Below are 14,605 nucleotides of genomic sequence, written 5' to 3' on the forward strand. Positions count from 1 at the left end.
ATATCGTAAATAAATTTTAGTTGTATATTATTTGAAGGTTCAATTATGTTGATAAAATAAAGAGTTTTTTTTTATATATTATATTTAGTACCTAAACTTTGACCCTTATCTTAATGTAGTATCTAAACTTTTATTTGTCCCGATTGAGTACCTAAACTTTTATTTTGTGTTTAATAGGTACTAAAATGAATTTCTGTTAAAATTGTCAACAAAGTTAGGGGCAATATAGTCACTAAAAAAATATATTTTAATTATTTTCTTTATATGTTTAAAATTATAAAAAAAAAAAACACAACAAACAAAAAAAACAAAAAATTATAATTAAAACATAATTTTTTTAAAGTGACCATATTGTCCTTAATTTCTGTTAACATAAAATAAAAGTTTAGATACTCAATTAAGACAAATAAAAGTTTAAGTACCACATTAAGACAATGGTCAAAGTTTAGGTACTAAATATGAAAAAAAAAAAAAAAAAAACTCTTTGTTTTATCAACATGATTGAACCTTCAAATAATATACAACTAAAATTTCTGTACGATATATAGTTGAAAGTGAATGTGAATGGATGGTCAAAATTAAGAAGATTTTATCCTAATTAACTAAAATTTAGGAAGTAAGTTTGCTCTATTAGACCATATATTTTTTTGCGTGTGGTCAAGTGATGAGTCATATGATAAATATTTAAGATGGAAAAAACAGTATTATTGTCACCATAGAAGGAATCTTCGGCTTTCTTAGGAATCCCTGGGTTTGGCAAAAATGGTTTTTTTTTTTCCCTTTTTAAATTTTATGAGACGAAGGGTCTGTTTGGTTGGGTGGATAGAATAGGACATGACTAGAATAAGAACTGAATAAGCAAGTTTGTGTGTCAAAAACTTGTTGAACTCACTATCTCTTAAGGTTGATCAACAGTTTTATCAGCCTTGCTCTCTTTGTCAAAAACTTATCCAACCCTCCTTCTGCCTATCTGTGGAGTTCACCTACGAGTGACTCTTTAACCAGGGAGGGAAATCTACAACTCAAGACTTAAAAATGAAAGTGATACATAATGATGTGGATAGTAATCAATGCAGGGTCTTAAACATAAGAATTACGCCATGTGTATTCAAGCCAAATAGCCAATGATGTGGATAGTAATCAATGCAGGGTCTTAAGCATCAGAATTACGCCATGTGTATTCAAGCCAAATAGCCAACCAAGCATCGCCAGCAGGCAGCAGCCCAAGTTAGTAAGACTGCTATGTCATCGAATATCAAAGAACAAGCTAAAGCTTCTAGTAGCTTAGCAAGTTTTCCACATCATCTCAAAGCTCAACAAGGAGTTTGTTGAACTGGTGCAACAGATCAGTTAGATTGGTTTTCTTTTGCAACAGATCAGTTAGATTGGTTTTCTTTTATGGGTAAATAATCAGTTAGCTTTGTTAAGCGTTGAGTTAAGGATGCTTATAAATACAGAGCCTTTGTTATGATTATTCATTCAATGAAATCTCAGTGAGAAATTCACTCTCATTTTCTTTAATAGTTGCTGGAATTCAAACAAAGAAAGTGAAAAATGACGGTGAAGATTGAGATAATCTCTAAAGATTACTGCAAACCATCAGTTCCAACACCACACCACCTTAAGAGCTACAGACTCTCTCTACTAGATCAGATAGCGCCTATATTTTACGTGCCCATTGTTCTCTTCTACTCTGCTCCTGAATTTAAAAGGGACATCAATGATACCGCCATTTTTGATAAGCTAAAGAAATCTTTATCAGAAACCTTGGCTTATTTCTACCCTTTGGCTGGAAAGATTGAGGGCAATACATCCATGGATTGCGAAGATGGAGCTGTTGCCTTCACAAGAGCTAGAGCCAACATTCGCCTCTCAGAGATACTAAAAAGTCCACAAATGAATTTAGTCCAACAACTCCTTCCGCTTGATCCCTATAATATTAGAACAAATAAGGCAGTTGCAGCCATGGCAGTTCAGTTAAACTTGTTTGACTGTGGTGGTATGGGTATTGGTATCTGCATTTCACACAAGATTGCAGATGGTGCAACACTGTCTTCTTTCCTCGATGCTTGGGCTACAAGATCGCGTGGTGACATTGAAAACATCAGTCCCTGCCTAAATTCAGCCACCCTCTTTCCACCTAGGGGTATGCAAATCGTCGAGCCACCCAATTTGATTAAGAGAGAAAATATTATGACAAAGAGGTTTGTTTTTGATGCCTCCAGTTTAGCCAGGCTGAAAGTCAAAGCATCCAAGGGTTTGTGCATGGACAACTCTACTCGTGTGGAAGCTGTGACAGCTCTTATATGCAAGTCTATTATGAAGGCGAAAAATGGTACATCGGTTCAGGGTAGGTCATCAATGGCGATATCTCATGTGGTGAATTTAAGGGAAAGAATGGTTCCACGTTTGCCAGAACACTCGCTTGGGAACATCTGGCGGTTTGCTGTTGCAGCCATAATGAAAGATGAAAGCAATGTAGAGTTGCATGACTTTGTGGTTCAATTAAGGAAAGCAATAAGGAAGATCAATGGTGATTATGTGAGGAAACTGCAAGGTGAAGATGGGTTTTCAAAAGCTTGTGAGCCTCTAAAAGAAGCAAGTGAATTGGCGTCTGAAGGAGAGGTTGAGTTTTACAGGTTCAGCAGTTGGGCAAGGTTTTCTTTTTATAACACTGATTTTGGATGGGGAAAACCCATCTGGGCATGCATTAGTAACGTGCCCATTAAGAATGTTGTAATATTGATGAGTACTAGCTCTGGTGATGGAATAGAGGCATGGGTGACCTTGGATGAACAAGACATGGCTAAATTTGAACACCATCATGAGCTTCTAGAGTTTGTTTCTCTGGCACCAAGCTCTTAAATAGGACTAAGTATCTAGGTTTATGTCTTCCAAAGTTCCAATCCTATTGTTCAAGTAGTTTGTGTTCATTGTTCACATACTTGAGATAGTTTCTCTACTGTTCTTGGCACGTGTGTCTTGGTTTCACTGCTTTGTTTCATAGTACCTTCTATAAGTCGAATGTAATTGTTCCATTCATTTTTAAGTTTTAACTATTGAACTAAATTAGAAGGACATGAAGTAAAAAAGAGGTTCTCTTCGGGAGGGAGGGATATCTTAAAGGGTGGGGGTTGTGATCCCAGAGCTGGGCAAGCAAAGTCATTTACCCAGTATTCTGGGATCATTTGCTTAGGAACATATAACCCAAAAGTCCAGTAAATTCATTTAGATGATGAGTGTACTTGGGAAGAAAACAGAAAAGAAGAGGGAAACTCGTCATAGTAGACCAATTAATACCATCCATTACAACTAAAGCCATTCCGATTTATCAGTATATGTATTCAAAAATTCACACACACAAATGGGTTCTTTCCAAAATCAACAGATAGGAATTGTAATATACACATACAGAAATGAGACCAAGTAGTTCAAATCGAACTGATTAAATCAACTCCAAGTGGATAAGTTACCTGTATTTTGTAGCTTCTTCATGTTAACCCTTATAATCATCAACTGTAGCCCCGAATCTGTAATGCAGCTTCTAACTCCTGTTTTGTGGTTTTCGCATATGGTATCTGAGCAAATTCCAAAATCACAAACTTCAATGCCGTGTAGAGATTCTCCTGAACATTAGGGTGCAAAGAGCCCAAAAATAGAGGGACAAACAAAAAAGACCGCAAGCAACAATCCCTCTAAGCACACAATTATGTAATGCTCCACCCCAAACGATAAAAAAAGCAGTATAAAAGAAATATGAGACCTCCAAACTACATGAATATATCCCTCTATCATTTGCTCTAAGATGTTTAGATTGGGTTTAAGCGGGGAACAACTGCTTCACACAGCTTTTGATGCAGCAATCTCTTCTAAGCACTTCCAGGTGGTTTCATGTTTTGTTTTAATCTCCTCTACTTTTGCTTCATCTTCCTGAAATTTGAGCAAACACTCCTCAAATAGCTCAGGATCAATGTCAGAAATGATTTTGCGGATGTTTAGTGTCAAGCTCTGGACCATTTGGTTCCAATGATTGCGACTATTTTTCTCCAAGGCGGGAAAGATAATGGGCACAATAACTTTACGATTTTGTCTGATTAAGTTTTCAATATGATCATTGTTCCACAAGTACAAAGCCCTCTCTGCCACCTGTAAAAGCAAGCATCAGTCAGCTCAAGGTTTTGGTTCAGGATAGTGAGCTTAACCTCCCTATAACATTGTTCAAAGCAAACAATTCAGAAGCAATATCTAGTATAACCCTGTAACCAAAAATGCCTACAATGTTCAAAAACCCAATAATGGACTACCTTACAATAGAAAGTGACAGAGAGATTATTGGAATAGAGCAATCTTTAACTTGTTAACCTACAACCTTTGCCGACCCACTTGAAGATAGAACGAAATACAATAAGAACAATCAAAGGTCTTTAGAAAAGTACAAACAAAAAAACAAGTACTTATCAGATTTAATGAAAGGTGAGACCCAAAACTTTTGAGGACACAAGGGGAAGAGAGAGATTGGGTCAATACAACAAAGGCATGTTTCCAGAATTAGACTGCACTTACGAAAAGAACAGAAGAACTTTGTAAGTCCAAACAGGCAAAACATTTGAAAGCATAATAAGAAGAATAGTAGAAGACACAGCTCACTACCTGAAAGTGTGAACTGCTCAGGCAACGGGATAATTGGCGGAAGAGGGGTACCATACATCTTTGAAACTCTGCTGGCTGAGTTGCTTCTAAAATTTCCTCCAGCTCACTTAGGAACATGACTTCTTTTGAACTACTAGTGATCGGCCAGTACTTTAACAAGCCTCTTACAACAGTATCTCCAAGCTTGCAATCTTTCTCCACAAACTGTTGAATGCAGTATGACAGCTGCTGATGGTACATTGGTAAGCATTTTGGTTTATGAAGGGGGATCAGAGCCCGAACAAGAAAGAGTTTGTGTTCTTCTTTAAGTGGAAGCGCAAATCCATTGATTATACTGCCCAAAACCTCTAAAAGCTCAGCAATCCCGTTATGCTTTTCTGTTTCAAAAATAAAGCGGAAAAATATATTGCTGATTGCCTTCCTAATGAATGGGCGATGCACCATAAACTTTCCATAAATGCGATGCAGAATTGTTTTTAGATACTCCCTCTCCCTATGATCCTCAGAATCAAAGAGATCCAACAACTTGAGAACAAAAGATTGGTCAATGTACCTCTTAGCCAACTTTGCATCTGTCTCAGGAGATGCAACAAACCTCAGAAAAAATTCGTACACAATTTGTAGGTGTGACCATGCAGGGTCCATCATAGGCTCCTCCTCCTCCAAATCAAAGGCTCCTAAAACCTTGTTCTCGCGGGGTTGTGGAGAAAACGACCTAAACAAATTTGCAGTTACCATCTTTATAGCCTCTTGCATGACAGTTTCAGTGAATTTTCCACTTGCAGAAGTAACATGATCCACCAGCTCAAGCAATGTCTGCCGCTTGATGTCTTTTTCTCTCAGATTCTTTGTTGGGTCAGTGAAGTCAAACACAACGCAACACAAGTTCAGCTTTTTCATAAACAAGTTCTGCTTCTCAGAGCTTGGCACATCCCTAAATGCTGGCAGCGCTTCATAAGAAGCAGTAACAGAATTACCGGTCACCTTTGAATTTTCAAGTTGGGGGAGCTTACTTCCATGACTATATCCTAAATTTGAAGCAGAATCAAGGCCCAAAAGAGGTTGGGTGTTTGAGTTTATTGGCCTATTATTTACTACATCACTGCTTCTTGAACTGATAGAAGAAGAACTTAGTGAAGAAGCAGATGAACCCCCAAATTCACGATTCTCAGATGACCTAGACGGCTTCCGTGGAAGCTTACCAAGTATCTGCTTGATCATGACTTTTGAAAAGTAAAATGACCCTAAACACAAATCCTATCAAACCCAGCTGTGCGTGAAGGCTCCTTCAAAGCAGAGCCCAACCCATACCTCAAATCAAAGAGTCAAACCCAGATACATACAACCAATTCCAAACCAATCAACCAAACAATCCATATTATAAGAAACAGAAAACCCAGATAGAGACACCCATTTCCATATGAAGAAAACAGTCAAGGCAAGCAAAAACTCTTGTTTTCATATACCATTCTCAACTAAGAATTGAAGAACTATTTCCATAGCTGTAATAATAAAGTAGAAGAATTTAACACCCTCTGAGTCAAACTTAGAAACCCATGAGCAGAAGCTGAAAAATTACACCCTTAAGTCAAAGACCAATAACAACTTCCCAAGTTAAGAGTATACACACCAGAAGATCTTGTCTTTAATCTTCTTCCAGTTAAGGACAGGTTGAAGAAGTATATTTACCAAATCAGAAGCTGACACGATCTGGGTGCGATCTAAAACACAAAGATAGCATTCCTTGTCATAATCAATGAAAAAATCCAAGCAAAAAGTTAGTCATAAAAAAAAAAAAAAATCTAAGAGGGTGAGAGCAAAAGGCTGAAGGAAACATAAAAACTGAAGTAATCCTAGATTAAAACAAAGAAGGAACAGACAAATGCTAGATTCTTACACAAGCAGAGTCGAAGCAAAGAAAGAAAGACCAGATTTTCTTTTCTTTTCTGTCTTCAATTTCTTTGGGTCAGAGAGTCGTAGGAGAACAAGACAAGCTGAGCACACCAGCCCGGAAGAACAGAACATTCACAATTTCACAGTCCCTATCATATTAAAAACTGAGTTTGAGAGAAGTAAAAGAAAATAAAAGTTTTTTGGTCAAATAAAAGAAAATAAAAGTTGGCAAAAGAGAAAAGGTGAAGGAACCATTCTCTCCCCACTCACACCTTCTCTGTCCAATCCCAATACATAAGACATTATTATGTTAAACACAACTTGGAGAGAGAGTTCGTTTGTACATGTGTGAAATCTGTTTATAGATTGATGCATCAAAATGTAGTCAGCTTCCACCCCACGTTAAAGGGAGAACAATGTCACCACATTTGAGCAACATCAATATCGCCAACTCACTGCCAACTCATCGGACCAGAATCCAAGTCCTCCTTTTTTTGTTGGGATGGTTAGTTTCCAAGTTCACTTCAAACTTTCCAAATCAAGTTGCCAATTTTTCTTGTAGAGCTCTTCTCAAAGTCCACTTCAATTCCTATATTTTGAAACATCATAACATAAAAAAAAAACAGGTGAAGAAAATAGTACTTTCCAAAGTAAAGAATATGAATTAAAATCACACCCAATAGGACAAAAGTTTTAAGTTGTAACCTACTTTATTATAATTTTTTATAGTTAAGTATGATGAATATTCTGACAATCATGTAAATGCAAAGATTCTCAAGAGATAGAATGCTTTCGGCACTAGATGAGAGGAGTAGAACAAGCTACTCCAGCAGAAAAATGAGTTCCAAAATATAATGGCAATGACGAAAGTAAGGTAATGGAACTTCTTACTTCTCCAACAAGTGGGGACAATTTTAGTAAAAAAAGTTGAAACTAAAATTTTTATTTTTATAATGGCAATGACGAAAGTAAGGTAATGAAACTTCTTACTTCGCCAACAAGGCAACAAGTGGGGACAACTCAAGTAAAAAAAGTTGAAACTAAATTTTTTTTTTTATCTAATAATACTTTCAAAGGTCCATTGACTTTAAATACCAAACTTTAATAATTTTTTAGTTTAGGTACTAAAATTTAATAGCATTTTAGTTTAGATACTAGTTGAAAAGTCAAACAAACTAATAAAGTGAAGGGTATTAGAATTCATAAAAATTATATCATATGCCACTACAATAAAAAAAATTAAAAAAATTCCCAACTAACCACCGGCCACCTTCGTCCGGCCGACCACCGGCCATCGCCGTCCGGCCGACCACCGACCAACGCCGTTCAACAACATAAAAACAACTTGGCATAGAAGGGATTCGAACCCTTCTCATGCAAGAGAAAGAGACACCTCTTACCACTACACTACATAATAATTTCAATAAAAGTATTACTTTGACCTCTATTTATCCAATATTGTAATACAATTTAAAAAAAAAAAAATTAATTCAGTCACAAGTCACAAGTTAAACTATGACTGTCTCACAATTTGTTGTGACTGTCATGGTAAGTTGAAATAGATACCTTCCTCAATTGCACTAGTAATTATTTTGTATAAAAAATATTGCTTTGACCTCTATTTATACTACATTGTAGTACAATTTTTCAAAAACATTCAATCAAGTCACAACTGAACCGTGACTGTCTCATAATTTAGTTGTGATTGTTCTGTAGTCACAACTAAATCTGAAGTTGTGACTGTCACAATTTGAAAAAGATAGACCATAAACTCTAGCATGCAAACTATAGAAAGTACACCTAAACCACCCCCAAAACTCATATAACAAAATTTGAAGTTGTGACTAATATTAAGAAAAAGATAAGTTTAACATAAAATACATAAATGTTTAGAATAATGCTATACTTACCACATTTCTTATACCACATTCTTATACCATCTCACGTGTCATTACTTTATTAGACAGAATTTTTCTTTTTCTTTTTGAGTTTTTCTTTTTATTTTTTAGTATCCAATGTATGAATGCCATGTAAGTTGCCACATAAGGTGGTATGAAATTATGGTATAAAAATGTGGTATATCTAGCAGTACTGAAATGTTTAACATAAAAGCTCACGTACAATAGAGAAGAGGTTCAGAGTATCCCCTACATAACCAGCAAAAATATTTCAAATTTCCAAAGAACAAATTCAGAGTTAAAAGGCTTAAAGCAACCTTGCTTACCAAGACCAGCATTCTTATTTACTACCCATTTTGAGTTTTATTACTTGTTTTACTGAAAAAACTCTGAGTTGGTCATTGAGCAATGAATTAATTTCAAAAAATGACAAACCCATGAACAATACATGGAAACCCATAATCAACATCAATGCAAAAGTATCGGTAAACCTATTCTGCCAAAAAGGGGGGGGGGAAAGGAAACAAAAGCCCAAATGATTCATTGGTTCTAACCTTATTACTCTCAAATAAAAAATTACAAAGGTAGCAAAATGAAAATCATAATTTAGAAGACATTAAAAGAACACACACTTGTCATAAGAATGGAAAAGAAGTCACAATGAAAATTGAACATACATGCAAATACAAAGTCGCAATTTGACATCAAAATTCAAAACCTTTGTGGCACTCACTATAATGCACTAAGTCTTCTTTTGTGTAAAGTAATTGCTTTGAACCTAATTTATATAATATTGTGTATATATATATATTTTAAAATAATTGATCCAGTCAGTCACAACTAATTAGATCTAAGTTGTGACTGTCATAATTTAGTTGTAACTGTTCGCACAACGACCAAACAGTAATTTTTTAACAATTATTAATTATACTAAACCCAATAAACAGGCCAAGGGCAAAATCGGAATATGAAATAAGCCCACTAGAAATGGGCTAGGCTGGAAATAAGGTTTGGTATCTAATCTAAAATGTTTTTAAGAAAGTTAGTAGCCAAACTAAAAAAAATAGTCATGTGTTGGTATTCCAAAAAGTTATTAGAATTAGGTAGTTAATCCTAATTTTCTCTACTTTCAATTCTATTTTCATTTATCTTGGTTTATATATTTTAAATTAAATTTGATATTATCCAATAATTTGAAGGTTCAGATAAATAAAAGAATATTTTTAAAGGCAGTTGCTATTCACACTCTCAATTTCTCATCCACACTCCTTTGTTTAAGAGTGCAGGATAATAACGCTATTAGTGTAAATACCAAATCCATAATTTGCCATGTTATAAATTTATAATATCCATTATATTTTCAAGCTGTTAATCAACAATTCAACATTGCAATTTGTCAACGCTTTGACAATATAACAACAATTAGATGCATGCCTCACCCTTGGACTACCGGTGCCTATTGGTATTAGACGTGAAATCCACGCGTTTTCTTTTTTAGTCAAAACGTAACGTGGTTTGAATTTCAAGACTTGGCCGTACATTTCACTTCAGAATCCAAGTGGGAAAAAAGAAATTGCCGACATATTCAGTTTAAGAAAGTTATAAATAGCTTTTTTTTTGCCGACATAGTTTTTTTTTTTTTTTTTTTTATAAATAGCTAATGGCCAAAAAAAGTTATAAATAGCCAAACAAAAAGATCATCTGTTTTTTAATTTGTAAAAAGAAGAGGAAAATGGCTAATTACGTTTTCTTGACTTTGATTTGCTAATTTAGGGTATAGTAGATTTGCAACTTTGTATATCATATTAAGCCAAAGAACAGTCAGATAATAACTTCAAAATATAACAACAAATGAGGCAGAATGTTTGTTGGGCTACGGTTTTCTGCCAGAACCTTTCCTAGAACTACGACATATATATGACATGACCTTGTTATATTCAGCACTGCCAATTCCATTTCAACAAAAGAAAAAATGATGTCATTGAATTGTCAACAAGTCTCTTGCTTGAGCTAAACTGAGCCAGTGCGAACAGGTGCTCTACGCAGAACAAGCACAGGTTCATTGCTCGCAGCTTTCTTTGCAGCAACTTCTTCTAAGCGTTTCCATGTGGCTTCACGTCGTGCTTTAATCTCATCCTCCTTTGATTCATCTTCCTGAAACTGGACTAAGCATTCCTTGAACAGCTCAGGATCAAGATCATAGAAAATTTTCCGAACATTTAAGGTCAAGCTATGTACAGCCTGATTCCAATGGTTTCTAGCATTTTTCTCCAGTGCAGGGAAGATAAGGGGCAGTATAACCTTACGATTCTGTCTGATTAAGTTTTCAATGTGATCGTTGTTCCACAAAAACAAAGCTCTCTCTGCCACCTAACACAACAAGAATCAGTTGCATTAAATTCAAGAATCAAAAGCTGCAATGGGAACAAGCTATTTTCTCGCTAAGAACACATCACCATTAAGACATAGATAAGGCTTATGCCTTATGGTTCATACAGACTAATGTCAAACTTTTCTATAATCGGCTGGTATATAAAAACTTTCTGAGAAGATTTGGTCAAAGTTTCTTCCACAGTTGCTCAGCCACTGAGAAGAGAATTCATATTCATAACCATTTCATATGTAAACTTCAGCTTTTGTGTTGAATATTTGGTTATGGGGTTTAGTGGAGAACCTTACTGTTCATGGAACATTTTCACAATTCATGTAGTACATTTTTTTCCCCTTAATAACAATTCGTTTCATAAATAATCATATCCTCAAGACGACCAACTAAAGAAATTGATGGGAATTGTAGTTCCACAATTTGTTTCTTTAAACAAGGTTCTTTAAACATCTAACAAGTTCTATGTAAACCAAAATGGAACATCCAACAAGCACCCAAATTTTCCGAGATAGAATCTAGGTCCTCTCAACAGTCAACACTAATTGTCATAATACAAATCTAAAACCATTTGGACACCAATATAAATTAATCAAGTATTGCAGGACAACTCTCTGCAGGTTTATTTTGAATCTAATACATTAACAAACTCATCAGTCATGGAATTGGCTGTGGACTGCATTTTACTCATTATCTTATGTTATCTTAATTTTTTATCTACTCCAATGTGGTCAACACCAATATCTAGTCATCACCTTCAACAGCCACTTTCTGCTAAAACTGAAAAAAGTGTTCATGCATTTTTATCCAAATTGTGTCAACATAGAATTTTGAAGAGAACTCCTGACAAAACATCCTAAATTGAAATGACAGAAAAGGAAAACACTAATAAAAGAGGCCATCAAAATCCAACTAGACAAGATTGAAGGGTTTATTTTGGCTGACAGACAGGATTTAAGGTTTAGTTGGCATAATTAGTACAAAAAAAATAACAATGAAAAACATATATCCCTCAATTGAAAAACAGCATACATGCAAATACAACTAAAATTGGATAGCTCGCAATATACATATCGAATAAATAACTACAGAACAATTTGGAGTTTGGACTGATAAGATCTCTAAAATTACCAACCAAATATGGAAAGAGAAAAAGAAACACAGGCATTCAGGGTCTGATGCAGAAAGAAAATGCTTAGAATTATATGTATCACGGTCAACATGGTCTAGAGAAATAATGATGCGGAAGTCTCATTCTGATTGGAATGAAATAACTGCAGAACTTGAGTATTGTTGCAGAACTAGAGCAAGTTTTAAAGAATAAAGGTGTGATAAAAACATACATATAGGAAAATATATATATATATGTATATACATCCAATTTAAGGAAAGAACCTGCTACCTGAAAGTGAGAACTGTTCAAACAATGAGCAATCTGGCGAAACAAGGGAACCATGCAGCGCTGAAATTCTGGTGGCTGAGTTGCTTCTAATACTTCCTCCAACTCACTTAGAAATAATACTTCCTTTGAACTATTAGTGATCGGCCAGTACTTCAATAAACCCCTTATGACAGTATCAGCAAGCTTGCAATCTTTTTCTACAAATTGCGTAATGCAATAAGATAACTGTTGATAGTACATTGCTAAGCATTTAGGCTTATGCAGGGGAATTAGAGCCCGAACAAGAAACAATTTATGTTCCTCTTTCAGTGGTAGAGCAAACCCATTTATAATACTGCCCAAAATTTCAAGAAGTTCAGAAATCCCATTATGCTTCTCAGTCTCAAAGATAAAACGATAAAAGATGTTGTTAATAGCTTTCCTGATGAATGGACGATGCACCATAAACTTTCCATAATTCCGGTGCAGAATTGTTTTCAAATACTCCCTTTCTCTAGGATCTTCAGAGTCAAAAAGATCCAGCAACTTGAGAATGAACGAGTGATCAATGTATCTTTTAGCTAATTTTGCATCTGTCTCAGGTGATGCAACAAACCTTAACAAAAACTCGTATACTATTTGCAAGTGAGGCCATGCAGGATCCATTGAATACTCATCCTCTTCTAAATCAAAACCATCTACAACTTTATTCTCGCGTGGCTGCGGAGTGAACGACCTAAATAAATTTGCAGACACCATTTTTGTAGCTTCTTGCATAACAACTTCTGTAAATTTACCATTTGCTGAAGTCACATAATCCACTAGCTCTAACAGTGTCTGCCGCTTGATCTCCTTTTCTTTCAGGTGCTTTGTTGGGTCAGTGAAGTCAAATACCACACAACATAAATTCAGCTTTTTAATTAATAAGTTCTGCTTCTCAGAAGTGGGAACATCTCTAAATCCAGGCAATGCTTCATAAGAAGACGTCACAAAGCCATTCAGCTTTAAACTTGCACCCCTAACATTCTTATTGCCATAACTTTTCCCCACATCTGAAACAGAATTACTGGCTGGGAAAGATGTAATCAAATTTCCAGACTTACTAGTCCCTAAATCACTGCTCCGGGAACTGGTGGGAGCATTAGAATACATTGAATGGCTTCTATCCCGATTTTCAGCATTCTTAGATGACTTCCGGGGAAGCTTACTTAGTATCTGTTTGAACATTATTCATATAAACAAACAAAACACTGTCCTACAATGTACAACACCACTATCTAAGATTCCAAGTTTTCGCAAAAACACTCCTGGGGGTATTAAATCACACAGCGAAAACCCATTAACATAAGTGATGTAATTAATAATAGTAATAATCTGAGGGTGGTACGAAGCTTGTATATGCCTGTTTTTCTGAAAACAAATCAACAAAGGGGGCCATAAACCCCCTTTCTCATCTGAAAACTAAAACCCAACTAAGACCACAGATCAGACCAATCCCTAATTTCTCCAATCTCAATCACCCAAATTAAAAACCCTCATTCAGCTTTGTGCCCTGGTTATAAAATGAATACAAACCCCACAAATCTCTTCACTTTTCACCCACAAAAATTTGAACTTCTACTGAAAATTGAAAAACACAGATGCATAAAAGCCACTCTAGCCCAAAAATCAGCAGCAACTTTCCAAATTTAATCCAGGAATCCCCACTTCCTTCTCTGTTCATCCAAATAAAAAGAGAACAAACAAAAATTAGAGCACATTCACCACATTTATCTCCTTCCTAATCTTCAAAAAGTAAATAAACAAACTAGGGCGTGGTCGCGAAAAACCAAATTCAGAAAAGAAAAGGCACATGCATTAATGCAGAGGACATGAATAAGATGAGAAAAGGAAAACCCAGATGGGAACAAGGAAGAGAGGGTTTGGTAATACCTACGGAGGAAGGACTCGGCCTTTGTTATCCTCTATTCACGTTGTAGTTTGTTGACTGGAGAGAATCTACTTTCTTTATTATTTTCTTCTTCTCGCGATTCAGTTATTCTCTTGCCTCTGAAATTTTCGGTCAATCTCTCTGTTTTTTCCAAATTCGACTCCTTCTGGGCTCTCTGGAAGAGTCAAGTTAAAACTCAAAACCAAAACACCCACAGGAAAGGAAACCCAATAGGCCAATACCCCCACAGGAAAATTTAATACGTCAAGCGAAAACGACATCGCGTCATATCTTACAGGCTGATTTGGAAAACAGACTGATTTCTTGGTTTTGGGCCTTGTGATTTGCATAATCAAATGGGCTAAGAAGTTCATATCGGTTTTCTCAAGCCCGGCCCAAACCCAAGAGTAATTCGGACTCCTCTTCTTTATAAAGCAATTCATAATTTTGTTTTCACGTAATGCCATGAA

At 35.6% G+C, this 14,605-nt stretch overlaps 2 protein-coding genes and 1 pseudogene across 4 annotated transcripts; 1 reads left to right on the forward strand and 2 right to left on the reverse strand.

Annotated features, from left to right (window-relative positions):
- The first annotated feature begins 1,554 nt into the window (after nucleotides 1-1,554).
- LOC147294787 (limonoid 7-O-acetyltransferse pseudogene) lies at nucleotides 1,555-2,865 on the forward strand (annotated as a pseudogene).
- A 441-nt stretch (nucleotides 2,866-3,306) lies between these two features.
- LOC147294788 (serine/threonine protein phosphatase 2A 59 kDa regulatory subunit B' eta isoform-like) lies at nucleotides 3,307-6,746 on the reverse strand. Of its 2 annotated transcripts, none has more exons than XM_086232107.1 (3): nucleotides 6,548-6,736; nucleotides 4,651-6,371; nucleotides 3,307-4,146 (listed from the first exon to the last, which is right to left on the reverse strand). In XM_086232107.1, the coding sequence occupies exons 2-3, from the start codon at nucleotides 5,869-5,871 to the stop codon at nucleotides 3,841-3,843; spliced, it is 1,527 nt and encodes a 508-aa protein (XP_086088233.1). In that variant the 5' UTR covers nucleotides 5,872-6,371; nucleotides 6,548-6,736; the 3' UTR covers nucleotides 3,307-3,840. The 2 variants fall into 2 exon arrangements, with proteins under 2 accessions (XP_086088233.1, XP_086088234.1); XM_086232108.1 differs by having other exon boundaries at nucleotides 3,966-4,146; nucleotides 4,707-6,371; nucleotides 6,548-6,746.
- Nucleotides 6,747-10,220: 3,474 nt separating this feature from the next.
- On the reverse strand, nucleotides 10,221-14,325 carry LOC147294789 (serine/threonine protein phosphatase 2A 57 kDa regulatory subunit B' theta isoform-like). 2 transcript variants are annotated; one of them, XM_086231965.1, is made up of 3 exons: nucleotides 14,142-14,325; nucleotides 12,227-13,920; nucleotides 10,221-10,811 (listed from the first exon to the last, which is right to left on the reverse strand). In XM_086231965.1, exons 2-3 carry the CDS (start codon nucleotides 13,430-13,432, stop codon nucleotides 10,452-10,454), a joined length of 1,566 nt encoding a protein of 521 aa, XP_086088091.1. In that variant the 5' UTR covers nucleotides 13,433-13,920; nucleotides 14,142-14,325; the 3' UTR covers nucleotides 10,221-10,451. The 2 variants fall into 2 exon arrangements, with proteins under 2 accessions (XP_086088091.1, XP_086088090.1); XM_086231964.1 differs by having other exon boundaries at nucleotides 14,138-14,325.
- Nucleotides 14,326-14,605: the final 280 nt, after the last annotated feature.

This window comes from Dryas octopetala, chromosome 2, assembly GCF_963921425.1.
Source record: "Dryas octopetala chromosome 2, drDryOcto1.1, whole genome shotgun sequence".
Taxonomy (NCBI): domain Eukaryota; kingdom Viridiplantae; phylum Streptophyta; class Magnoliopsida; order Rosales; family Rosaceae; genus Dryas; species Dryas octopetala.

What these genes read in the sequence shown, in the direction of transcription:
- LOC147294788 (XM_086232107.1), bottom strand. Translation starts at nt 5,871, where the DNA reads ATGATCAAGCAGATACTTGGTAAGCTTCCACGGAAGCCGTCTAGGTCA. An exon ending in TGAGCAGTTCACACTTTCAG is followed by an intron (nt 4,147 to 4,650) that starts GTAGTGAGCTGT and finishes TTGCTTTTACAG; the next exon opens with GTGGCAGAGAGGGCTTTGTA.
- LOC147294789 (XM_086231965.1), bottom strand. Translation starts at nt 13,432, where the DNA reads ATGTTCAAACAGATACTAAGTAAGCTTCCCCGGAAGTCATCTAAGAAT. An exon ending in TGAACAGTTCTCACTTTCAG is followed by an intron (nt 10,812 to 12,226) that starts GTAGCAGGTTCT and finishes TTGTTGTGTTAG; the next exon opens with GTGGCAGAGAGAGCTTTGTT.